Genomic DNA, 27,108 nt, shown 5'->3' with positions numbered 1-27,108 from the left:
CCTCTGAATGTTCTCAAATGTTTTTATAAGTGGCTTTCATATTGTTTTGAAATGTATTTTTTTTAATGCGTCATTTTGACTTTTTGATGTTTCCTGCTCTGGGGAAGAAATGTGATAATTAAAATATAAACGAATGAATGAATGAAGGTGATGGCCTTCCCCAGATGTTTATCTGTAGCTGCTAGTACTCAGGGTAATGCTGAAAATAAGGTTCCATTTATCTGTTTTGCTATATATTTCCTTCACGACTGTCATCATTGGGTTGTTGTTGTTGTTTTAAATATAATTTAATCTAGTGGGCATTATGGTATATTATGACAACAAATTTCATACACGTACTACGTTTTATTTCTGGTGCTGTGATATACAATAATAGATATTTCTGTCTCTCTCTCACACACATAACTGTTTAATTGTGTTTTTTTTTTTAAAAAAATTGCTTCTTCCCAATGTTTTTCGCTGTTTCTAGGCTTTATCATTCCATGCCAAACCACCTGGTGTCATGTGCTCTCACGACTCAGATTTTCTTCAAATTTTTTTATGTGTAGATACTATGAAATAAACTCAAATTAATTTTTTTAAATTTTTCATCCAAAATTGGGTGCAGGAGAAATTTTTTAAAATTTTGATTTTCACACAGTTTAGGCTAATGCAATTTCTGCGTGAGTTTAGAAAAAACAAGGGATCCCAGATGTATTTTGTTTTTATTAAATAATTAATAAAACTTTTTAAAAAAAAAATTATTACCACAAAAAACACCCTTCTTATTTTTAAAGCATAACAAGTTCATGGTTAGCCCATCCTACAAAAAAAGTATGATACATATTGTTAGTTGTGGTTTGCGTGCTATGGCTTATCGAACCTACCAAGGTACAAAATGACTAAAATTCACTTTGAATGGTCAGTGACCCTTTTCTGTGGCACTCAATACCATATTTATACCTTATTTTGAAAGAGACCAATATTAGCTTTATTTTGATACCCAAATATGCCCAACTGGTTGAAAAATAAGCGAATCAGGAGGTTTTTTCCCCTAAACTGACACAGAAATTGCATTAACCTAAATCGTGCGAAAATCGAAATTTGTGAAAATTTCTCCTGCGCCCAATTTTGGACCAAAAAATCTTTCAAAATGAATTTGAGGTTATCCCTTGGGTATCTACAGAGAAAATATTTTTGAAGAAAATCTGAGTTGTGAGAGCACGGTCGTGTACAGTCCAGAGCCCCGGATGCTCAATGAAAGGGACGCTCGACAAAGCGCCACTCTGTGCATGTGCAAAGTGCAATTTAGCACTTCTGCCTGTGTGGCAAACCCGGAAGTAACCCATTCCGCTACTTCCGGGTTTGCCGCAGACGTTCGACGAAATGGACCCTAAACGGGGCGGACTCAAAACGAGGTATGACTGTATTGAAATCAGGACATTTGACGTGGGATGACCCTAATAGCTTACCCTCTTGTGTATGCACAGTTGGGGGGGGGGCAAATACGACCCAGGAACAGAGAGGCAACACTGTCAAGGAACTGCCATTGGAACAGGGAAGGGAGGTAGAAGGGCCGTTGGGATACAGGGATCTTCCGAAAGTCTTGCGAAGCAGTTCCTCTTCCTGCGGTGGGGAAAGCCACACCTCCAGTGGGGAATAATAATAAAAATAATTTATTATTTATACCCCGCCCATCTGGCTGGGCCTCCCCAGCCACTCTGGGCGGCTTCCATAGAAACCAAAAATACAACAAAACATCACACTTTAAAAACTTCCCTGAACAGGGCTGCCTTAAGATGTCTTCTGAATGTCAGGTAGTTGTTTATCGCTTTGACATCTGCTGGAAGGGCGTTCCACAGGGCGGGCGCCACTACCGAAAAGGCCCTCTGCCTGGTTCCCTGTAGCTTTGATTCTCGCAATGAGGGAACCACCAGAAGGCCCTCGGCGCTGGACCTCAGCGTCCGGGCAGAATGATGGGGGTGGAGACGCTCCTTCAGGTATACTGGGCCGAGGCTGTTTAGGGCTTTAAAGGTCAGCACCAGCACTTTGAATTGTGCTCGGAAACGTACTGGGAGCCAATGTAGGTCTTTCAAGACCGGTGTTATACGGTCTCGGCGGGAAGAGAGAAAGGGGTCAGGGGATGCTGCTGGTCAGGGGATGCTGCCCAGCACCGCTCCTGGTCAAGCCGGCCAGGAGGGAAGCACGCCTCTTCCGTCGCCCACCTTGCACAGAGGGGTAAAGCGCAAAGAAGGAAGGACAAGGCTGGGGGTGACGAAGTTCTTATGTTGGGGACAAAACCAGAAAAAGCCACTCCCAGATTCTGCTAGCGATTGAAGCAGACATGAACTTTGGGGTTCCGCCCTGCAAATAGTTTTTGCACTAAATAAAACCTGTAAAACACAGGTGGTTACTCGTGAGCAACCACCATTGCCATCTGACACAACACATTTCAAGTGCAAGAGCGGAGGGAAAGAAATGTTCTGCACCTGGAATGGCCCTGACAGGGATGTGGAAAGGGGAGGATGGTCTCTGCTCCAGACTCCCGTGGTGTGGATGTAACCATGGAGGTCCAGCGTAAGCACTGTGGCCCATTCTGCTGCTTGAGGTGAAATGGGAAGTGCCGCCTTGCCCTGCCTGATTGGAGCAAGATTTTGCCGAAATTGGCATTGACACCAGTACTGCTTCTTCATTGACGTGGGAGGTGGCAGGGCAGGTGGGGCACCCAAGGAGCTGCTGCCACCTGAGGCAGCCGCCTCAGCCTGCCTATGAGCTGACTTGGTTCTTGCATATTAAGGTCACAAAAAACCCTCTTCGAGGTCAGGAATTTTCCACCCAAAACACATAAGGCACACCAACATAATTAGGAAGGCTAATACTCAACTGGTCTTAACCAATAGGTCTGAAATAAACTTGAGCTATAACATGTGCTGTTAGAGTTTCAGTGGCCCAAAGGAATGGAAGTAATGAATTTCCTTTTTGAATTCCAGATGCTGTTTTTGTATTTGCAAAAGTTTGGTGTGTCAAAACCGACCAACGAAATGAATTTCCAATGTCTCTGTCAGGTATCTCAGTCAACTACTGTAAATCTGAATTCCTCTTAAAAAAATTACGACCTAAAACTGAAAAATTAATTTATTTTATGTCTAAAATTACAATACGTGCCAAAATAATTGAATATTTAAAAATTCATGCAAATAAATGTTTGCATTTATATGCAAAGTTATTTTAAATGAATTATAATCCAATTACATGGAAATTAGAAACAAAAACATGCAAAAAACCAAAAATCTCTCAATTTTGAGGAGAACAGCTACAATTCAAATGTTGTTTCTAGCAAATTTTCTATTTTTATTTCAAACTTTACAAATCCTTCTTTCTGATAATTTTTTGAATAAATGGCAATTTACAGTAGTGGATTTTATTCTGTCCCTTAAAAAAAAAAGCTAGACTAAATTAATCCTTTTGTTCTACAGAGCTCAACCTGATGATGAGGTATACCATATATATAATTTATATAAATTATAAATATATAATTTATATTCCGCCCTATATCCAGAGGTCTCAGGGCGGCTCACAGAACAAAACCAGAACACAAATTCACAAAATATATAATCAAAATAAAAACAACACTACAACAAAATAAAAACTACTCTGTACCCTATAATCAATGGGGGACCAAATTAACACTGGGGAGACACTGAAATCAGACTTTCTAAACATCTCTTATTACAAGCTCTTCCATTTAAGAACTTTAAACCAAATCTACTGAACTCAGTCTACATACCTATTTTATAGTTTTGTTTTTCATCTTTTAATTGCCTTCTGTTGTTATGATTGTTCACTCGGTTTTATATACATTATAAAATGAAACAATGAAAAAATCAATGGAAAAAGGAAATGGAATTTCCAATGCGATTTACCTTGTAGATTTTGCAACGGCAAAGTCATGATGCCTCCTGCTGCAGCTGCGGCCACCAGCCCTTGGATGTTGGTGAGATTAGCGGTAGGCAAAGTCAAGACCAGTCCTTGCTGGCCCCCCAACTGACCCGCCATGTTGAAAGGAATAAGGATAGGTTGATTCAGTGCTGGCGTGCCTCCCGGCATCACCCCTGCGACAGCTGAGGCTAGCTGCTGCGCCGTCAGTAGTGGCTGAAAGGAGACGTAATGATCAAATTTTAACATGTAACAAAATAAAGGCACAACAGCACGGCTGCAGTGGTTTCACTAGAGGAGCCTCCCCCCAAGCTGGTGCCCTCCAGTTGTTGTTGGACAACTCCCATCAGCCTCAGCCAGCACAGCCAACCTTCAGGTATGACAGGAGTTGCGTCTCGAGGTCCCCAAGCCAGCCCAATAAAATACAATTGACACTTGATTTTAGTTTAAGGATTTTGGCATAATTTTGGCCACAACTTTATTAAAATTACAAACAATGTGAGTGGTTGCTTGGGCATTGGTTACAACTATCTGACCCCGCACAGGGACAGACTGACATTCGCACGCCCGCAAAGTCAGAAAGGGAAAACATTTTGGGGAGAGAGACGGAGCTGGGAACCATGCCTCACCTCTCCCCGAATGCTCCCAGGGGCTCTTGCATGGCCCTAGCCCCTTGGCAGGTGTTCGGACAAAAGCATGGCAAACCCCTGGATTCCTTTAATGGAATTCCTTTGCAGCAGCAGCAGCATTGTGGAGGGGCAGGCACAGCCAATCCATGCCCCTCCACCAACCAATCTCTAAACCAATGCCTAACCGCAACCTTACAAGTTGTGACAATTTGCTACGCAGTAGGCAAAAACCAAATGGCACCAGCCAAATGGACAAAATTCCTACCAGGCCCCCGCCCCAAAAGCAGACGACCCCGTGACAGGCATAGTAAGGTCAATGCGAACAACCTGAAAATAGGGAGGGAGGGTGATCCAATGTGCGCAGCGAAAAGAGAAAGCTCAACGCTGCATGCAGGGTATTTAAAGGCTATGGCTGTCAATCACAAAATGGCAACATTCAAATCTCCCCAGCAACAGAAAGCACGTGTTAATGGTGGCCAAAGCAACAGTGGGTGTCTTGCTAGCCCCCACCGCAACACGTGCTCTCCATGAAGGAGAACATGCTTTGTAGTCTAAAAGCTCTGGTGGACACCATGTTGTGCAAACTGACCCAGAGCCTGTGACTTACTTCTGATTTGTTTTAGATTTCTGACTACAATCACGGGGCGTGGGGCGTGTGTATTAGGCCAGCAGCATTTAGAAATGCTGGATTATTTAGATCAGGCACATCCAACTCCCAAGAGACTGCAATCTACTCATAGTATAAAAAGACCGGCTGTGATCTACCCACTGTCATTGCCAAGAGTTGTTGAGGTTTTTTAGGGCAGGGTTGGCCAAAGCTAATCACTAAACTTCAAACCTGGGACACCCAAGCGATTTACTGGTAGATCACGATCTACCTGTTGGACATGCCTGATTTAGATTAACTAGTTAAAAACACTTTTAATTGACTGAAAAAGGTGTCCCAATCAGCCAGCAGTTGTAGATACAGATGATATAGATACAGATATAGATACAGACATTCTTCTTCACTGTGATTAAAAAATATAGCTGGCAAGTGTCTTCTCAAAAGAGGCATTCTCTCTTTTCCATTACGTTGGGAGGAACACCTCTTCTAAGACGATGCCTCCCACAAGAAATTTATGTGCCGTCTAAAAACAAAGGCAAAAATGCTTCTGGCATCAGAAACATTGTTTTTACCCATATGCAAGTTTCGCTGATTAATCAACTAAAAGTAATATGAACAATCAATTTCAATTGATAAATTTGCAGGGAGTTTATATAATAATTTATGAAAGGAAAAAATCAGTGCCTGAGAGCTTTCTCAGGCAAAGCTTTCTAGAGAAGGTGTTGCTGCACTACAACTTTAATGCGCAAACTGGCTTCCAAGTAAATATTTTGTACTCCATGTGGTCATTGGCCAAATGGGGGCCCCATTGTTTGCCCCACTGGCCTGAGAGGTTCCAAACCCCTGATGAAAACACTTACTGTAGGTACCCAATGATATTTTAAAATGCAGTAGCTATTTGCCAAATTTGGTGATAATTAAAGCCTTTGTTTAAGATTTGTAAATCACTTTTCAAACAAAATGCTTCCCAAAGCAGTTTGGACACATCCAGCATACCAGTAAACCCAACATGACCTACCAACCCAAAATAAGTTTGTTGGCCTGGTTTTTTTTTACTAACATTCCTTCAATCATATTCTCAAGGTGGTTTTCAAAAGAACAAAGCAATAAAAATGTAAATACAGGGCTGTTCTTTGTGTTTGCTTTTTGCAGAGGTATTCTGCAACAGTAATAGTGCAACAATAGTGCATTTGTACGGAACATCATTCCACTTTATTAGTTGCTTCCCCAATATGAGCACATTATGGCCACTTAAGAGGACCGCTCCTGCACTGCTGTGCAACAGAAGTGGCCCAGAAAATAAATTGGAACATCTGTGGCATAAACAGTTACAGGATTTCAGCAGGAAATTACAGGACTCGTATTTATTGGAAACAAAGAAGTATGTCCGCTCCTAAACATTTGCAGGTGCAAACAGTACTAAAAGTGAGATCATATATAACTGTCCCAATACAAATCATCACCAAAGCACAACAAAAAGGATATCTGGATGGACCGGCTGTTGTTGCATAGACAAAAAATAACCAAATTTGTAACCCCCCCCCAAAAGCTCAGGAGGTCAATCTATAACCCACATGGAGTTGTTGTTCCACATATACTTTTATGCTGTGAAGAGCCCTGAAATCTACGGATGAAGGGTGGCATACAAATTTAAGAAATAAAAATAATATAGGTCTGATTTCTGGCAGTGAGGGCTGCTCTACAGGCTGTCCCTTCTCACGAGTAAGCAGATCTGTTCAGAGATCAGAGGAAGTGTGTTCCTCTTTGCTGCTCTCAGTCTCTCTTTAGGAAATATAATACTCTGCTCCTTTACACTCACAAACGCTGATTTGTTGATTTCCTCTGAATTCTTTCCAGTTTCACATCCATAGCATATACTAGACCAGGTCGGGTAATATGGACCCCACCTGTGCTCTGAGCTGCGCCATCTAGAATATAAGTATTGGTTGCTCTTGAAAGGACGGCTTGATTAAACCCAATCACCGTACATTTCCTAAGAAACAAAGCCAAACAACTCTTTTGAGCTGGCAGCCCCCAGGGGGCAGATCTGCAAAAGCTGCCAACTATAGTTCTGGGGGTGCTACTCTGACTGGCTTTGGCCCTTCCGGGTCATAGACAGAGGTCTTGAGCATCACATGCAACTTGATGGTTTTGTAAAAAAATAAATCAACGACGCCAAGCATTGAACATGGGACCTTTTGCACGGACAGTTTGTGTTGTACCATTGAGCCTAGGACCCTCCCCAAATATGTAAAGCTTCGTGAATCTGCATGTAATCTTTGTGCAGGGGTCACGCTCAAATTGCTGCATAGTTCAAATTTTAATACAAGTGCTGCCAAAGCAAACACAAATTGTCAGACTAAAGCTCGGAGGGTTCTTAGGAGGAACTTGTGGCAGTTCAAATGGCACCAGCCAATTTAATTCTCCTGTGGAGATATGCTCAGAAACTGGGGGCCAGAATGTCTGCCAGCTCTTCCCTAGCAGCCTGGCTCAGTCACTTTGTAAACAGAAACCCTTCAAATTTTTACTTAGCATTACAGCACAATCCACATAAATACTTGTTGGCTCCCAACTAGGATAAATGTAATTTGAAACAAAGTCTGTTCGCAACACACACAACTGTCAAACCCAAACTGTTGACTCAAACTTACATTAAAAGTCCATTTAGCAGTTTCACATCACCTCAGGCTGTATTTAAAGCAGAAGGCTGATGTGAGGCTCCAGTAACTTAAATTAAGGAGCAAAAATCCCTAGCCCAAATCTGAAATTTGACTTGAAAACTGTACATAGATTTCTATCTTTTTAAAAAATGAGATGAACAAACTCTCTCACACATGCACACACACACATTTTTAAAATGTTAATTGCTAAGCATACATTTCAAACGACAGCATGCAGCCAAATAATTCTACTTTATCCATTTAGCTGATTGTTAATATTTGCTTTCAGAAAAGCAAATTTTATTTCGAGTCAATGATAGAAACTGACCTGGGGCCCGACAGGGAACGCTGGATGGGATTGACTGGGTTGGTGCTGATCAGATGTGCTTGTATCAGACAGTGCTGTGTTTCCTCTGGCTCCTGGAATTCAAAGAAAAAGCTCTACCTTAATATCTAGCCTGGGGACTAGCACATTACATTTTGCTGTGATGTCACATAGCATCAAGCTGAAAATGATATGCTAAAGCGGTTTATCAATAACTCAAGTGCTCAAATCACTTATCAGCTGCATAAATTATGCTAACATTCATTCAGGCCAGCCTACTCACTCGGAGGGAGATACGGAAATCTGACAGCAGTGAAACTGAAGCCATCATCAACACAGCTAATGTGGATTGCATTATACATCCATTTACATAAAAAAAAATAAATCGCACAAGCTCTCTGCAGGGGAAAGAGCCTCTTTTTTTTTAATGCTAAAGTGAGCAACAGCTATCCTAATTTCATAGAGGAAGAATTAACTGGGCCAAAGTAAAGTGACTTTTACTGTTTATCTCTGTGAAAGAGTACAATATCAGTAAAATATCACAGTGCAAACTAGTGGATCCAAGGCGATTGGACTTTGCACAGATGAAGAGTCAGGGTTTGGGACTAAGAGTCAGCCTAGGTTCTACAAATTTCACAGAACGAGAGACTAGAGGTACTACTTGATACTAGAGGTAAAGGGGCTTTTAAAATTTGTTTTAATGCTCCTCCCCATAAATGCCCCAACAGGTAGACAATAGAGGAGCATAACAGAAAGAGGGCTAGATTACACTTTCTTACTACATGTAATGTACCATTCATTTGGGGAAGTGTTTCAATTAAGTTACCGTATTTTTCGCTCTATAAGACGCACCAGACCACAAGATGCACCTAGTTTTTGGAGGAGGAAAACAAGAAAAAAAATTCTGAATCTCAGAAGACAGAACAGAAAGAGGGATCGCTGCGCAGTGAAAGCAGCAATCCCTCTTGCTGTTCTGGCTTCTGGGATAGCTGCGCAGCCTGCATTCGCTCCATAAGACGCACACACATTTCCCCTTACTTTTTAGGAGGGGAAAAGTGAGTCTTATAGAGCAAAAAATACGGTACTTCACTGGCAGCAGGACGCATTGCCATGCCACCTCAACTGACTAGTATGTTCTGCACAGATTCCAGAATAGTTTTAAGCAGGGCCAGCCCAAGACATTGGGGCACCTGAGGCAAGCCACAAAATAGCACTGACACCCCACTTCCTTGCCACCAGAGAAGAAGGGGAGAGTAATGATCTACATCAGGGAAAATGGGGGGAGGGGACACACTGAATCAACCCAATGGAATCAAAGGTCTGGGGGGGGGGAGGGTCTGCTCCGAATTGTGGTGGGCAGGTGTACCATTGTAGAGGCAGCATTGCCTTCAAGGAGTGCACAGCCACGGGCACCCTAGCAGCAACAGCAGGCAATGCATTCTTGGGAGGCCAGATCTGCCGCTTTGTGGAAACTGGCACCCGAGGCAGTTGCCTCACCTTGCCTCCTGGGTGGGCCGGCCCTGCTTCTAAGAGACGTAGAACCAAATCCTTGCTCTGGAACAGACTGCCCCAGTTCCTAAACCTGCCCTCCAAATGCTTTGGATTACAACTCCTATCAGTCCCAGCCTGTATGCCTAAAAGGTAAAGGACCCCTGACAATTAAGTCCAGTCATGAACGACTCTGGGGTTTCGGCGCTCATCTCGCTTTACAGGCCGAGGGAGCCAGCGTTTGTCCGCTTCCGCAGACAGTTTTTCCGGGTCATGTGGCCAGCATGACTAAGCCGCTTCTGGCGAACCAGAGCAGTGCACTGGAAACGCCATTTACCTTCCCGCCGGGGCGGTACCTATTTATCTACTTGCACTGAGTGCTTCCTAACTGCTAGGTTGGCAGGAGCTGGGACTGAACAACGGGAGCTCACCCTGTTGCGGGGATTCGAACCGCCGACCTTCCGATCAGCAAGCCGTAGGTTCAGTGGTTTAGACCACAGTGCCACCTGTGTCTCCAGCCTGTATGCCTGGAGGGTGCCAATCGGGACACTTGGAGGGTATGAAATAGTTACCTGATTGCCACCAAGTTCCTGAAAGAAGGTCTATGCAAGCAAGAAGCTGGGCCTCAGCCTGTTGTACCTGGCCGTGGTGCTGATCAGCTGAGTACCCCCCACCTCAACACCTAGGAGTCCTATTGCCAATCAATCTGACCAGAAGAAGAAGAAGAAGAAGAAGAAGAAGAAGAAGCAGAGTTTGGATTTGATATCCCGCCTTTCACTCCCCTTCAGGAGTCTCAGAGCGGCTAACATTCTCCTTTCCCTTCCTCCCCACAACAAACACTCTGTGAGGTGAGTGGGGCTGAGAGACTTCAGAGAAGTGTGACTGGCCCAAGGTCACCCAGCAGCTGCATGTGGAGGAGCGGAGACACGAACCCGGTTCACCAGATTATGAGTCCACCGCTCTTAACCACTACACCACACTTGCTCTCAGAGCCATACAGTGTTGCCTCGCAAGACGAATGCCTCGCAAGACGGAAAACTCGCTAGACGAAAGAGCTTTCCGTTTTGGAGGTGCTTCGCAAAACGAATCTCCTATGGGCTTGCTTCGCAAGACGACAATGTCTTGCGAGTTCCTGCTGGTTTCCCCCCCCCCTTTTTCTAAGCCGCTAAGCCGCTTATCAGCTGATCCGATCAGCAGATAAGCCGCTAAAAGCCTCTAAAAGCCGCTAATAGCGCTAATCCGCTAATCCTTCAATGGGCTTGCTTCGCAAGACAAAAAAACCCGCTAGACGAAGAGAATCACAGAACGGATTCTTTTTGTCTTGCGAGGCACCACTGTACTTCCTCTAGCAGCTAAATTGGAGTACCCATCTGTCGATGCCGTTCAATATCCACTTAGAGATACATGCACGTAAGCCTGCTTTCACCTTCTTATTCCTCAATAAGTAGGTAGGGGTGTGTGCATTATTTCTGCAGGTGAATGGCTATTAGTAGCAAATAAAAATAATAAAAAATAAATCAATGAAGCAGGAGCCTGCCTGTTTATTGTTTCTGGGGCAGGTTGCATGAATGCATATGGCAAAGAAGCGTCAGGAACGCAGGTGCCTGTGTATCCCAGCAACAATTTTTAGGATTTCTGCCAGACAGTTTGGTGTAGATTTTGTTTTCTGTGGTTTTACTGATGGCTATAGAAATGGAATTCCAACTCAACCTTAATAAGATCCTCTCCCCCCACTCCCCACCCCACGTTTGTCCTATGAATAGCAAGTGCAAGGCAATTCAGAACTATTTTATTGCCACGCCATGGTCTGTGAAGGGAAAAAAAGGGATCTGATTCTGCCATACTTATAAATTTTAAAGAAGGTATTATCTGCTCATTTAAAACAAATTCTTCTATATATTCTCCAAGGGGACAGACTTATAAATAATGTAAATGTGAAAGAAATACATCACCACATTAAGGTACAAATAAAATAGACTGCTACATATTATTCAATTGACTTCTATCTCTATAGCAATGTGTCAATCTTAACAATATTTTATATGGGGATTAAGCAATAAATGCAGAGAATCATTAGGCAGAAACCTGGGAATCTTATTAATTTGTAATTTAAAAAAAACCAAAAGGAAGTCAGAGAGGCACATTGGTTTGGGAATACTTACAAGTGTTGTATTGAAATTCTTACATTGATTTAGAACAGGTTAATAATAAAAGCATGTTGATGTTTCTATAAAATGAACAGTGCCAACATTGATATCACATTTAATGTTCTTCCTCTCTTTAAAAAAGAAGTTTTTAAATGTATATGAACTCCAGCAGTTGGCTATTACATTTTTTTTAGGACATACAGTCATCAGAACATTAATTTTAAAATAAAACCAGTGCAATTGTACATTCCAGTTCAGGAGACGGGGAGCACACAGTCACCAAAGAACAAACAGATAACGCCAAAGTTCCACCCAGGATTAAGGGCAATAGCTTAATAGAGGAAAAAGGCATAGTCTTATTGGTGTTTGCCACTTAGGGGAAAAAAGTAACACAAAGTAGAAATAGTAATACATGCAACATCTTTACATGGCTTGCGTATGTTGTGGCAGTTTCAACAAATTCATATCCAAATTGCTCAGGTTATGTCTGTCAAAGTGCAAGCTGATGTGGTTCAGTGGCTAAGAAAATGAATTGCAAGTCATACAATTCCCTTTTTTGCTTCTGCCATGTTCTCAGTAGAGTCATCTTCATAGAATCTTTGCACATACAGTGGTACCTCGGGTTACATACACTTCAGGTTACATATGCTTCAGGTTACACACTCCGTTAACCAGAATTAGTGCTTCAGGTTAAGAACTTTGCTTCAAGATAAGAACAGAAATTGGGCTCCGGCGGTGCGGCAGCAGCAGGAGGCCCCATTAGCTAAAGTGGTGCTTCAGGTTAAGAACAGTTTCAGGTTAAGTACGGACCTCCGGAACGAAATAAGTACTTAACCCGAGGTACCCACTGTACACAGAATATGTATGGGGTGGGGGTGGGGCGGGGGGAGACATGGAATCCCACCAGGAACCCCCACCATATGTAAGTTTGATTTGTGGGATCACCAGTCTCATATAACCAACATGCTTAAGTCTAATTAATGCACGAAGGGGTTAAAGCCATAGAGTAAGCTGTCCTGCCAGGCTTACCTAGGTCACTCCCCCTCACCTTGGGAGAAAATAGGTAATCAAGCTTATTGTTGTACCTCAGTCTACCTAAAAAGCTCAGCGTGTAAAGAGGTCTGAGCTGGCTGCTCTAAGCTCAGACTTCATGGCGCTTTCAAGTGTTCTTATACCAATAATTTAGAAACTTTCACCCCTGCAATGAAGCCAAGTTTTACTGCCTGTGTTTTCTGACTAATGTATGGAAAAGCTCATGAACTTGACCTTTGGAGATTTTGTAAGTAAACCATTTTTAACTTACCAAATGTGTGGTCTTTTTCTATGCTAGGGGAAGAGAAGACTACTTTGGAACTTGCAAGGGCATATTTTAAAGGTCTAATAGCCTATATTTCCACGCTTTACTTTGCTGCACATTTTATTATTTTAAATCTCTGCTGGGGTTCTCTCGCCAAACAGTACTTGCCCCAAACCTGGATCTTGGTATCCAAGAATTCTCCTTTTATACCTGTTTGTTCATTGCCAACCAACACAACTGACAGTCAGAACTTCTTGTGTTTAAATACTGCATAGCCAAATTCTCTCCACATCATCTTAAACCTTCAAAAGAAGCCACAAGTAGTATTGGAGGCAGGTGTCCCTCCTCACTGCTCGTGTAATGACAATATTCTCCGCCTTGCTTCTCTGCTGCTTTCACCCTAAGGATCAGTTTGTACAACGAGAGGTTTTCAGCGAAATAATTGCAACAACCAGGTGAGCTTTGTTTTGTGAAAGAGACCCAAACCGACCCTTTTGGATTGTCTAGTATAGAGTCATAGATTTGGGACAGACATTGAAGGCAATCTATCCACCTCAAGGCTCAGTGCAGGAACTACAGAGCAGGATTCGACTGCATCATCCCTCATGCAGTGGCTCTAGCCCAGCAACAGAAAACATGTCTGCTCCTTCATCTGCATGAAGGTCCTTCAAATGTGATTCACAAGTCAATTCACATATTAATTATCATCTGATGAGCTTGTCGTGTTCTTCTCCACTGATAGGTGCTATAGGCACATGTTTAAAAGGTCGCACCTCTGTCAGTTAAAATATGATGGAAGTTGCCAATTCCAAACTGGTGATCGTCACATGAAATACAGTAAACACATAATTAGGCAAATCCTTCCTTGGTGAGAAAGAAAGATGATAGCAAAAGGCTATTCAGATGTTAACTTCCACATTCACATATAATCACTGAGAAAATTGATTCTTCAGGACTTATGCCCATGAAAGATGACAGCATTATTCTGATTATTTACATCAATTGGCCTTGGCATGGCCTTGACAGCATTCCTGCTTTCTCCTGTAATGAAAGTAATGCATGAGCTATAAAAAATTAGCCCACTATTCACTTCTCAAACATCTTCCTCAATCTGTCTAAAAGTAATGGGCCGGTCCATACATACTAGTTCAGGGACAACCTATATGGCGCCCTTCACATGTTATGCACTATTACAACTCCTACAATTGGCCATGCTGGCTCAGGCTGATTGGAATTGTAGTCCATGGCATCTGAAGGGTAGAACATTTTCCTTCCTCACTTGATCACTGAGAAATCAAGTGATGGCTTTCAAAAGTTATTGAGCCATCAGAGATCACGCCCCGCATGCAGAGCCGTCATGTGACTTCTTCCTTTAAACCCAGGGTTCATTAGCCGTGAACCATCAAGTGTCAAACAGTGAAGCAATGCACATGGTTGTGTGAATCAGCCCCTTGTCTAACTCTGTGTTGCTTAGCACAGTGCAAAAAAAGCTAAAAATCACCTAGTTCCTTACTGAACCTAAAGCACACCCCCAGTGAATTGAACAATGACTTATTTTATTGTTTAATAGAATATAAACAAATCATTTATTTGGAAGAAAGCAAATAATGTAGAATACCATCTTCAGTGCTTATACAAATAAATTACTGTCAGACCTTAACTATCTACAATATTAGTTCCAATAATTTACAAAGTGTGTCCATTTTTCAACAGTTCTAGTTTTCTGGTTATTGTTACACCTTCTATGTAACCCACCCATTGGTTAATTTGTCTAACTGTGAGATCTAAACACATCAATAACCCACACAGTCATGATTATTCCATTTATGAACCCTCGTAATTTTTGCTAACATTAATAGATTCATAATTAGAGATTTTATGCACATCTGATTTTTTAAAAAATAATAATCCAATGAAATAAGAACAGCAAAGGTCTTAATCCCAATCCTAACCTTGCATTTTCTGATACTGTGGTCATTACATTTCCGAGCACAATTCAAAGACCTTTAAAGCCCTAAAGGGCCTTGGCCCAGTATACCTGAGGTCCAGCTCCGAGGGTCTTCTGGCGGTTCCCTCCCTGCGAGAAGCAAAGTTACAGGGAACCAGGCAGAGGGCCTTCTCAGTGGTGGCACCTGCCCTGTGGAACACCCTCCCACCAGATGTCAAGGGAATAAACAACGACCCGACTTTTAGAAGACATCTGAAGGCAGCCCTGTTTAGGGAAGTTTTTAATGTTTGAAGTTTTATACTGTTTTTAGTGTTCTGTTGGGAGACACCCAGAGTGTCTGAGGAAACCCAGCCAGATGGGTGGGGTATAATAATAATAATAATAATAATAATAATAATAATAATAATAATTTTCCAATAATCATGTGCCACCTGGCACACCCACACAGATGAAGTAAACAATGAGATGCACATAACCAACATTTGTGGCTCTGTGGAACGAACGCCCCCAACTGAGATACATCTCACTCCAACTTTGTCTTCTTTCAAATTTTTTTAAAAATATTTATTAAAGGTTTTAAACATTAAATTCACATATAACACAATACAAAGCACAAAAAAACAGCAAAAAAAAGAAAACCAACTTTGTCTTCTTTCAGACAACAGGTTAAAACCCATCTTTTTCACCAAACTTTCAATGACACATTAAACGTCATTTTATGTTTTTAATTATGCTATGTATGGAATTTATTAGAATTATGTTGATGCTTTTGTTTGTTACATGTTAGTAAAGGTAAAGGGGACCCCTGACCATTAGGTCCAGTCGTGGCCGACTCTGGGGTTGCGGTGCTCATCTTGCTTTATTGGCCAAGGGAGCCGGCGGTACAGCTTCTGGGTCATGTGGCCAGCATGACTAAGCCGCTTCTGGCAAACCAGAGCAGACCACAGAGGGGCCGTTTACCTTCCCGCCGGAGTGGTACCTATTTATCTACTTGCACTTTGAGGTGCTTTTGAACTGCTAGGTTGGCAGGAGCAGGGACCGAGCAACGGAGTTCACTCCATTGTGGGGATTCGAACCGCCGACCTTCTAATCGGCAAGCCCTAGGCTCTGTGGTTTAACCCACAGCACCACCCGCATCCATGTTACATGTTATGTTTTTATATAATTTAATATAGGATCAATTTCAATGGGATTACTCTGAGCATGGCTTTGTTAACTGTCATCTTACGTCTAGATCTAGTTGTATATTTTTTTAATTTTAAAATATTTTTGTCCTATCCTTCCTTGATTCGCACCCAAGGCTGTTTATGCAACAAATAAGTTACCAATTATACCAAGTGAATTCAACAACAATAACATTTCTATTATGTCATCTATGATCTATTCTGTCATATATGATCTAGTTGCAAGGCGTTGGACTAGAGTTGGAGTCCCTTCCAACTCTAAAATTCTACAATTTAATAATAATAATAATAATAATAATAATAATAATAATAATAATAATAATAAATTGAGGAAGCCAAACAAACAGAACCACCAGCACCAAAAAAGCAGTAGGCTAAGATAATGCTCAATCAAACATCCTTTTAAAGACAAGGTACCATAAATGAGAAGTTCTTGCCTCCATTTCCCATCTGTCTAATCTCTAAAATTAAGCATATGTGATGACCAGAGTTACACAGAAGAAGGCAATCCTCCTTCTGGGTTCAGATGTCCAAGGTGTTAATGCCAAAACCAGAACTCTGAACTGTTCTCAGAAACAGGTATGATAAAATTTCAACAAGCAATTTGGGGGGAGGATTCAGAACAAGATTCTTGAATATATTCAAGAGCTTTAAAAATGAACTTATTTTTAAAGCATGTGCTTTGGATACTTTTTGTACCTCACAGTTATAACCAGAGACACAGCTGCTATGAAGGCAGAATTAAAAATATGTGGGACCCTGCATACATTCTGCTTTTCACAGAGGTATTTTAGCATGAAATTTTGCATAACCTTAAATGGCTGTACTTCCCGTTGCACAATATTCAAGAGGACTCTGGTTTGAAACTCAGCATCTGATTTGTCCAGCTCTTTTTCCAAGCCAGTTTAGCAATGCCTGGGAAACAGCATACAATTTCATGTGTATGAATGAGGCTTTACACAGCCTCAATATGAGATTATTCATGCTGGCTTTCCAGGATCAAAGAGGGATGTATCCTCCCGACACACATATCTCTTTCACTCATGCACTTGTACTTCACTTAGCCTCATAGGCCCTCCTCCTAAGCTACCCACCGTATAGGAATTGCACCAGAAGCAGGCTTTGCTTGAAAACCAGAAGAATGGCCAGAAGAAGAATTGTGAGTTAAGAACCAAGAAAATGCAGCAAAGCAAGAATTTCAAGCTGGCTGGGAGCTCCATTGCATCCAGCAGTCCTGGTGAAAATTTATTCTCTGCCATTTATTACTGTCTGTGAGAGCATAGGTGGAAACACCCAAGAATGAAAACCACAGCCACAAAACATTCAGATAAGGCCATGATTCTTTGTTTACTTGAAGTGCTCTCTATATGAGCCAAACGGGAGAAGGAAAACTCTGATCCTAAAACTCTGATGCCTTGTGGGATATCTTTGGGAGAAGAAAAGGCTAAGTAAACCCTTACAGTCTAAAACGGTTGGATGGTGCCTTGTATACCTCCTTCCAGCAACTCCTGCAGACAAGCTAGTGCCAAGTGTATTGCTCTGCTTTCCCTTTAACAACATCAGTGAGACTGAGAAGGGGGTCTTGTCCTCTGAGTACCCCCAGAGGTGCACGCCATTGTCTCTCAAAACAAGCAGATGCCAACAATGAAAACTACAATAATAGTGACTATTATTTGGTACTTAAAAAGGTAAAGAACGCCTGACAGTTAAGTCCAGTCATGAATGACTCTGGGGTTGTGGCGCTCATATCGCTTTACTGGCCAAGAGAGCCGGCATTTGTTACGCAGACAGTTTTCCAGGTCACGTGGCCAGCATGACTAAGCTGCTTCTGGCGAAACCAGAGCAGCGCACGGAAACGCCGTTTATTGGTATCTATTTATCTACTTGCACTTTGATGTGCTTTCGAACTGCTAGGTTGGCAGGAGCAGGGACTGAGCAACAGGAGCTCAGCCCGTCATGGGGATTCGAACCACCGACCTTCTGATCGGCAAGCCCTAGGCTCAGTGGTTTACACCACAGCGCCACCCGCGTCCCCTATTTGCTACTTAGACATCAACAGTTGAAGCCTCAAATTTGTTGCTGTCCACTCTTCCTGAGCAAAGAAACCCCTCTACAGCTGCTTGACCAAGTCATAGCCACCACTATGGGCTGCTTTGACTTATTCTGGCTGCTTATATATGAAACTGCTTGGAGTGGTCATTCAGAGTTTTGGAGCAAGTTGGCATCAATAGGCTAATGACACTCAGCTGAATGTTAGGGAGAATGGAGAGGCCAACCAGTGCTTGGATGCAGCAGCGAGATGGACGAGAAAGAACAAGCTAAGTTGAATCCTAGCAAGAGAGGGGCACTGTGGGTAAATGGCTGCCATGTATGAGAACTTCTGGATGGGGTTGTCAGACCCCTAAAGGAGAATGTTCTCTATCTGAGAGGGTTCTGGATCCAGCTTTGTCACTGGAGGCCAAGGTAGCCTCAGCAACTAGAAGGTACATTTCACCTGCTGGTACATCAGCTGCGACCATTCCTGGACCAGGAAAACTTGGCCATAGTAATTCATGAATTGGCTACACACACACACACACACACACACACACACACACACACACCCCTAGCATGCCAGTGCAATGTGCATCGCAACACAGTTCCTCTCCATCTCTCTTCTATTTAGAGGCTGATGCAAGCCTTACATCCATACATCCATACTGAGCACAGGGGAAACGAAGGAGAGCTGTTCTCAGGATGATCCTGTGTGCTAGTCATTATCAAATTAAAATGTCCCTGAATGCATGAAGCATTCAACAAACTAGATTCAATCTTTACTGGTTGAAAACTAAACAGGACCCTCTACTTTTATCATTGAGGCCAATCCCAGCTTCCTGGCAATTTGAACTACGTGATACACATTTTTGTCACATTCACACTTAACACTTTTAGGTGTTCAGCAACCCTTTTGCTCATTACTTTTTCGTTCTCTCATTTCCACGCAGCAGTCCATTATTTACATTATTGCCAATCCCACATCTTGATTTATGCAGTTTTGCAAAATAAAAATGCATGTTCATATTGGAGCATCTTGTATTTTTACAGTCTAAATGAGAGCTGAGAAGCAAGGTCACTACATGAAATGGGAAGAGATATCATGGTAAAATCATGTTCCTTATTTAAAATAAGCTGACGCCCCTTCCCCCTGCCTCTCCCCGCCACCCCCGCCACCCTGAACGGTGCACAAAGATCCCTCTGTTAATGGTGCATGCATCTTTTATGAACTGGACCCTGCCCATTGTGGGTTGTAGTTTCTTTGCTACTGAATGCATTAGCACACATATAATCATATTAAGGTCACAAAGACTCTATCAATTTTCTACGAATTCATACAATATTTCTTTTGCTGTTAGCACTGCTGAATATAGTGGTGATAAAGGTTGCCTATTAGAAGATGGACAGTTGAACACATTATTATTTTATGTTGGACAGCTGATCCCTAACTAAACAGGGCAGAAGACGCTCTAAATTAAACTTCCTTTCTTTCCATCCTTGCATCCTTACTAAATGCCAAAGGGGGAGCATGTTAAAAGAACATCTATTATTTGGAGCAACTGCTACTATTTGCCTTTAAAAAAATATCGCCAGCCATCAATTTCTCGTGAGGTTCTTCACTTAATTTATATATGTTTTCATCTGATTATAAAGTAGAAACGATTTTATCTTTAAGCAGAGTTGTAATCCATGCTGTAATCCTTGCAGGGTTTACTAATCCCAAATGTTGACCAGGCTCATCTCCCAAGATTAGCTTCTCTTACTTAATAATAATAATACACCTAGTAGATCTAAACTACTGATCTGCCATTTAGCCTCATCAATCACAAAACATTGGAATCGGTCTTTCATAACTCTTTACCTAGAACCATAAATTTCAGAAATTTGCAAAAGGCAAGGAATGCTGAGATTCTTTCTAGCCTCCCTAATTGGTTTCCAAATAGGGTTGCCACCTTTGTTCTGACAAAATATGGGACAGGATGGCTGGGGCTGGGGGCAACCCCCACCCCCCACCGCTGAAATGACATCAAAGCAATCCATTAAAATCTATTGCAGCCTAACCGGATGGCCACTCTGGAATTTGTCGCACCCACACATGAATTAGTAAATTTGTGCTTTGCTACCCAGAGCTTAAATGGACGACCTTTCACATACCCTTGCACACATGCACAGAACTGTACAGTGATACATGCAGGCCAGGGCAAAAACTAAACAGGGGGGCATATTCTGATGTGGGGATGAACTATGTTCCACATATTAAATTTATGAAGGAGAGAAAATAATATTAGAGGGCAGTGGAAAGGGCAAGCCTTGTGGGGAGATACGTCTCCCCCACCCTCCTCTCTCAAATATCATGTGGGGCTTCTGGGCTACACTGACACAAAACCGCTTGTTTCTAGGGACTCACAGAACTTGTAGTTCTCTGAGGAACAGGGCCCAGCACTCCCAGGCTGCAGCTCTGCAGATGGCCGCCTTCACCCAGCCAAAGCTTCAGGGAACTGGAAGCAACAACCTGAAAACCTTGCCCTGATTTGTTCCTCTTTAGGGGTGGGATGAGGAGAGGGAGCAAGGAGAAAAATGGAAAGGAAGGAAGTGAGAGGTGGAGAGAGAGAGAGAGAGAGAGAGAGAGAGAGAGAGAGAGAGAGAGAACAGCAGAATACAAACTACGGTACATCCCGTATTGAATCAATACAGGGCATAGGATTTTACACTGAAATAATGGACAATCCTGTATTATACAGGACAGGTGGCAACCCGGTTCCCAGGGCAAACAGGCATCAGCACTGAGAACCCTGATCTTAGAGCAGGGGCAGGCAAACTAATGCTTTTGAATTCTAGTGCTGGAAGAGACTCTTGAGAGTCCCATGGACTGCAAGAAGATCAAACCTCTCCATTCTGAAGGAGATCAGCCCTGAGTGCTCACTGGAAGGACAGATCCTGAAGCTGAGGCTCCAATACTTTGGCCACCTCATGAGAAGAGAAGACTCCCTGGAAAAGACCCTGATGTTGGGAAAGATGGAGGGCACAAGGAGAAGGGGACGACAGAGGACGAGATGGTTGGATGGTGTTCTCGAAGCTACCAGCATGAGTCTGACCAAACTGCAGGAGGCAGTGGAAGACAGGAGTGCCTGGTGTGCTCTGGTCCATGGGGTCACGAAGAGGCGGACATGACTAAACAACAACAACAACAAGGCAACCTAAGGCCCAGGGGCTGGATCCGGCCCAATCCCCTTCTCAATCCGGCCTGCGGAGGGTCCTGGAATCAGTGTGTTTTTACATGAGTAAAATGTGTGCTTTTATTTAAAACGCATCTCTGGGTTATTTGTGGGGCATAGGAACTCGTTCTTTTTTTTCTTACCAAAATATAGTCTGGCCCCCACAAGGTATGAGGAACAGTGGACTGCCCCCCTGCTGAAAAAGTTTGCTGACCCCTGTCTTAGAGCAATGAAGCAGGATTGCGTTTCCCCACCTCAAAATTATGACCATTCCTTTAGCAAACTGCAACCTTTTACTCAAGTGGCTTGGAACGTGCAATATATATATATATATAATATTCAACCAACCACTAGAACACAGAACTTAATTATGTTTGGGTTCTCTGGACTATTTGCATTTATTTACAAATAGTTGCATTTATTTACACATACTGTACTTGTGAATCTCCCTTGCAAACAAATTACATTGCTCCCACACCAGTTCCTTAGGGTGGCAGCTAGCCCCCAAGTTGCTTTAAACTCAGCTCCTTGTGACTTTCTCAATCTCGCTCTCAGTCTGTGATGCATTGTTCTTTTCACACACAGAGAGACACCCCCACCTCACCCTGCCCCCACCCCTTGCTAGAGGGCTGAAGATCTGGATGAGTCATCTTTTTTGACCATCACCTAGCCTTCTGGAGCCATATTAGCTCCCATGGAGACCCAGCAACTGAATTTTAAAGGTCATATTTTTGTCAAATCCAGGTACTGCCTCAGGTCGACCCACACGAGGGCAACCCACCCTGATAATCCCAGAAGTCTGACAGGAAACCCACAACAAGCCCTTTTGGAATTAGAAGGTAGAGTGGGCTTGCTTAAATCAACAGATAAAATAAACAAAGTACTCATGGGTAAAAACTCGAGTCCATGCTTGAAATGGCACTGGCGGCGACAGTGGGGGAGCTTATTCATAAGGAATCCATTCTGCTAAGACCCAAATCATTATCAGTTCAGCTACTTCAGATTTTGGATCTGAAGCCCCAAAGCTGTTCACAGGAAGCATGAATCAAGATACTAGCTTAGAAGCCAATGAGCAAGCTTAAAACAAACCAAAATATTTAATTGGTAGAAGGGTTAGGAGTGCAGAAGAGGGTCTCTACCCTGGGAAAAAATTAGCATCTTTTCATTACTGAGTTGTGTTTTCACCAGATTGTGTTAAACTGTGAGAGCAGACAGGAGATGGTGCTTTATGAAACTCTCTCTCTTGGTACTTAGTCCACTATTCTGGTCTTGCTTCCAGCAGCGTTTTTGACAATTTCCTACTCTGCTCTGTGGTTTTTATGCAGCCCTACGGGGCGGCTGAATCAAGAGTCTCATTACAGGTTGTTCAGCTGCTCAGACTTTGCTGAGACTCTTAAAAGAGTAGCCCCACAGAGAGGCATACAGTAGGAGCCAAGCAGTGAGCTAAGGGGATGACAGCAGTTTTGGTCTGTGGACATAAGGCCAGGCTTTAAGATCAGATGAAATTACAAGCGAAAAAGAAAGAATAAAAATAGAAAACCCTGCTACAAATGAACATGCATATAGCATGCATTGTGAAATGTTTGTGTTTGCAAAAATTCTGATACACCCAGCCCCCCTCGGCAAGACCTCAACAGCATGAGACCTATAGCAAAGATCTCATGAAATGTCTCAGCAGGGCAAGCCATTATTTCAAATGAGAGCATTGGCTTCTATCCGTAGCAACTCGTGGTATATTTGTGGCTGAAGATTGTGTGTGTTTTTGACGGAAATTAACCTGTGATTCTGTTTGCAATACAAAACCCACCAAAGGAAATGGCTGTGACAGAGCTTGACAAAGGATTCCCATATCATGTCAATTTAGCTATACTGATGCAGTTCCTAGGGAAATAGTTCACATGCTTGGTTTGAGAATATGAAAAGCAACACGCACACCCATACAACATGTCTATTCTAAATTCAAGAAGAAAAAATGTACTGAATGAAGAAAATAAATGCTAATTTGTGTTTAAATATTGGGGAAACTGGAATTAATAAATTGAGGAACAGAAGTATTAGATCTTAAGGCAGCATAAAGAACAGAAAATGTAATAAAATATATTGTCTGATCTACAGGAAAATCAAGAAGACGTAGGAATTTTTACATATCAGCCCATGAAAATACTTACCTACAAATAAGTATGAGTTCAATAGGACTTAATCCCAAGTAAGTGTGAACTGGATCACAGCCTCAGATTGATTCAGTCTGATTGCTTTTATAATGCATAAAACTTGGTGACATGCTGAAATATCATCTCCAAACATCTTCTTTATGGCAAAACCTTTCCATAATAACATGCTGTGCGGATAGCATGTATGCAAAACAATTCAGGTCACCTACTGAGTCAAAAGTGACTGACAACCGGCAACTGAAAATGGCCAGGCTGTTCAATACCTACCAATCTTTCAGAGGCAAAATTAGGCGCACTGGTTCTCCCCTGTTCTCACACCAAATCATGTGGCTTCCGTTTACTGTTTACCCTTCTCTGCCTACAGTCAATTGCTATGAAGAGTCTGTCTGCTCCTGCAGCCTTTCGAAGCAGGCTGCGCTAGTAGGGTGTTGGCCATAACAGTTTCCTATTTATTAAAATAATTGTGGGTGCGGAACCCTTGATCTCACAATGGATTTATTTCTTGCATTTATAGCTCACCTTTTCCTCCAAGGAGCTCACAGTTGCATACATGGTTCTCCCCCTGACCTATCTTAATCGCCACAAAAAGGAGGGTAGGGAAGGCTAAGAGGCAAGTCACTGGCCCAAGGTGAGCTTCATGGCCAAGTGGAGATTTGAACCCTGCTCTCTACGGTCCTGGTCCAATACTCTAACCTCAATGTGGAGTAGAAAAAACAACAACCATCATTTGCTATCAATAGGAGGGAAGAAGTAAATGTCATTTTCTGTCTGTGTGTCACATGGAACATATCCCACTCTCAGGTGCGAACTGCAAGTTAGAAAACACTGGTGACCTTGAGGGGGTTGGGGGGGGAGTGCCTTTGACAGGGGCACATTCTGAGCATAGAAATGGGTAGGTAAAGGTAAAGGGACCCTTGACCATTAGGTCCAGTCGTGACCGACTCTGGGGTTGTGCGCTCATCTCGCTTTATTGGCCAAGGGAGCCGGCGTACAGCTTCCGGGTCGTGTGGCCAGCATGACTAAGCCGCTTCTGGTGAACCAGAGCAGCGCACGGAAACGCCGTTTACCTTCCCGCCAGAGTGGTACCTATTTATCTACTTGCACTTTGACGTGCTTTCGAACTGCTAGGTTGGCAGAAGCAGGGACCGAGCAACGGGAGCTCACCCCGTCGCGGGGATTTGAACCGCTGACCTTCTGATCGGCAAGTCCTAGGCTCTGTGGTTTAACCCACGAGAGGAGTCATTTAACCCTTTCCCCACTCAAGTCCCCACACCCCACAATCAGAAGCTTCTTTTGCCTTTTGGAGGGCTTCAAATGCAGGCAAAGATTTGCTGAAGAGCCAGGGCCGTCTTAAGCATATCCGGTGCCATGTTGCAAAGATCCTTCCAGTGCCCCATCCCCCCCATTTCCCAGAGTTGTCGACCTTTTCCCAAGGCTCTGCGGGGATCGCTCTCCTCCCACGGGGGCTTGGGGAGGAAGCTGCACGCCTGCCAGCCATATGACTTGGCACAGCTGGTGGGCATGCAGGAGGGAAAGGGGAGGTCACCGGCAAAGCCACGCAGCTCCCCCACTCGCTGGGGGTGCCCCTGAGAGGCCGGCACCCTGGCCCAATGCACCAGTAAACCCAATGGGAAAGACGGCTCTGTTAAGAACATAAAACGGGCCTGTTGGCTCAGGGCAGTGGTTCATCGAGTCCATCATCCTGTTCTCACAGTGGCCAAGCAGAAGGCCTTAAGCAGGACTCTTCCCTGCCATAGTTTACATCAAATGGCATTCAGAAGCCTACTGGCCCCATCAGCGGAGGCAGCACATTGGGTTTGTAGCCACAGTGGGCTGTGTATCTGAAGAAGTGTGCATGCACACGAAAGCTCATACCAAGAACTAACTTAGTTGGTCTTTAAGGTGCTACTGGAAGGAATTTTTTTATTTTGACTATGGCAGACCAACACGGCTACCTATCTGTAACGGTGGGCTGTGTTAGCCTAATCCTCATTCAAAGCCTTTCAAACCTGTATGAATGGATTCCATTGCAAACTACGCACTGTGTGCAGAAGCACTTATTTTTGTCTGCCCTGTCATGGCACCCCCTCTGTGGAATAGTTTGCTTGGGAAAAATCCACTTGAACGGCATCGTTATATATTTCAGGCCAGGTGTTTAAGACCTTTCTTTATCTGCCAAGCATACCCCTACCCTCCGCTTCCCTGCTTTTACAGTGGAATTATAATTTTCTGTGTTGTGTTTCTACGGCTGTACTTAGTTAGGTTATTTTGAATTAATATTCAATACCAGTTGGGGTTAATAGAATTAATTCTTACTGACATGCTGCCTGTTGCCTTGAAGTCAAGGAAAGGGATCTAAGAAAAAAGTGAATAAATAACTGTGAAGAATCCTATATTTTAAATATTGGGTTTTAAAAGGAATTTTAAGCTATGCCACTTGCAATTCATTCTCTTAGACAGCAATCTTAGACACAAATACTAGGTCTTGAGGCTGACTGAACACAGTAGAACTTACTTTTGAGTAAATAGGTATAGGATTGTGCTGTAATTATAGTAATGCAGTAACTGCAAAGCTCAATTTGTAAACAAGTGTGTGGTTGTCTATATATTGTTAGTATATTAAACAAGTACCCCTTTTGCTCATATATAAACTCATTTTTAAACATTGATATTTTTTGACGTTCCTCTGAAGAGCATCTGTGGAATACTATGGCAGCTCCCCAAATAGCAACAATGGATGAACACCAGCTTGAGAAATTCATGTCTATATTATTTATGAAGCTACAATTCTCCTGTAAATAACCCAGTTGTTAAAATGATATGTATCTATGTAATTGAGTCTTCTGTATACAAATAAATAAGGCTTTATTGCAATGTCAGAAGTTAACAGACCAGTCAATAAAATCAATAACTCACTTTTTCTTGCTTATATATCTACCTTTTCTCCACCTTTCTTGTGTCCTCTGTTTGTTCTCATTACATATTAACACTCAAAGGATATATTGTGCTTATGTTACTGTTTATTAAATGGCAATGAGCAAAAGAAGGCTTAGGAATCACAACCTCAGCAATTTAATAGACAGCCTATTTGTTGTGTGATTTCATGTATACCTACTGGAGATATACAAGGAGGAGAGAAAATGTCTCTCTTGATATATCAGAGTGCATGATACTTTTTAATATGAATGACTAGATGAAGGTTTAAATAAATTAGGTTCATGTTGATACACTTAGCTAAAAGTGCTTCAGGGCTGTATTGCATTATCCCATAACTGCTGTCAAAACAGTGCTTCCAGATTACAGCCTAGCACCTCTATTGCAAGGTTGTGTCAGCAGTTCCGATTATAAACTAGGTTTTTTCAGAAGTTTCTGACTTAGCCATTAAAAAAACTAAGCCTTTAAACTGTATGCATATAACCTTCATACGGGAGTTATCAAGATAAGGCCTATACAACACACATCCAATTAGTTGGTTCTTTTAGTATAGG

General features: G+C 42.6%; 1 protein-coding gene and 1 long non-coding RNA gene across 3 annotated transcripts in view; one reads left to right on the top strand and one right to left on the bottom strand.

Moving 5' to 3' along the window:
* The window catches only part of POU6F2 (POU class 6 homeobox 2), a 310,874-nt gene that overhangs the window by 140,717 nt on the left and 143,049 nt on the right, over nt 1-27,108 (bottom strand). For both annotated transcript variants that reach the window (XM_083468803.1, XM_083468804.1), the window contains exons 3-4: nt 8,140-8,231; nt 3,903-4,131 (exon numbers count right to left, since the gene is read on the bottom strand). In XM_083468803.1, coding sequence (XP_083324929.1) covers nt 3,903-4,131; nt 8,140-8,231 — 321 coding nt within the window. The remainder of the gene's footprint in view (nt 1-3,902; nt 4,132-8,139; nt 8,232-27,108) is intronic.
* On the top strand, nt 1,223-26,502 carry LOC310690212. The gene is made up of 5 exons (XR_014517983.1): nt 1,223-1,397; nt 2,970-3,044; nt 13,102-13,146; nt 23,565-23,655; nt 26,313-26,502. It is a non-coding gene; the product is annotated as an uncharacterized lncRNA (long non-coding RNA).

This window comes from Podarcis liolepis (assembly GCF_965112155.1).
Source record: "Podarcis liolepis genome assembly, chromosome: 12".
Lineage (NCBI taxonomy): Eukaryota > Metazoa > Chordata > Lepidosauria > Squamata > Lacertidae > Podarcis > Podarcis liolepis.
The sequence above is the reverse complement of the archived record's forward strand: the minus strand, read 5'-3'. Positions and strand labels throughout refer to the sequence as shown.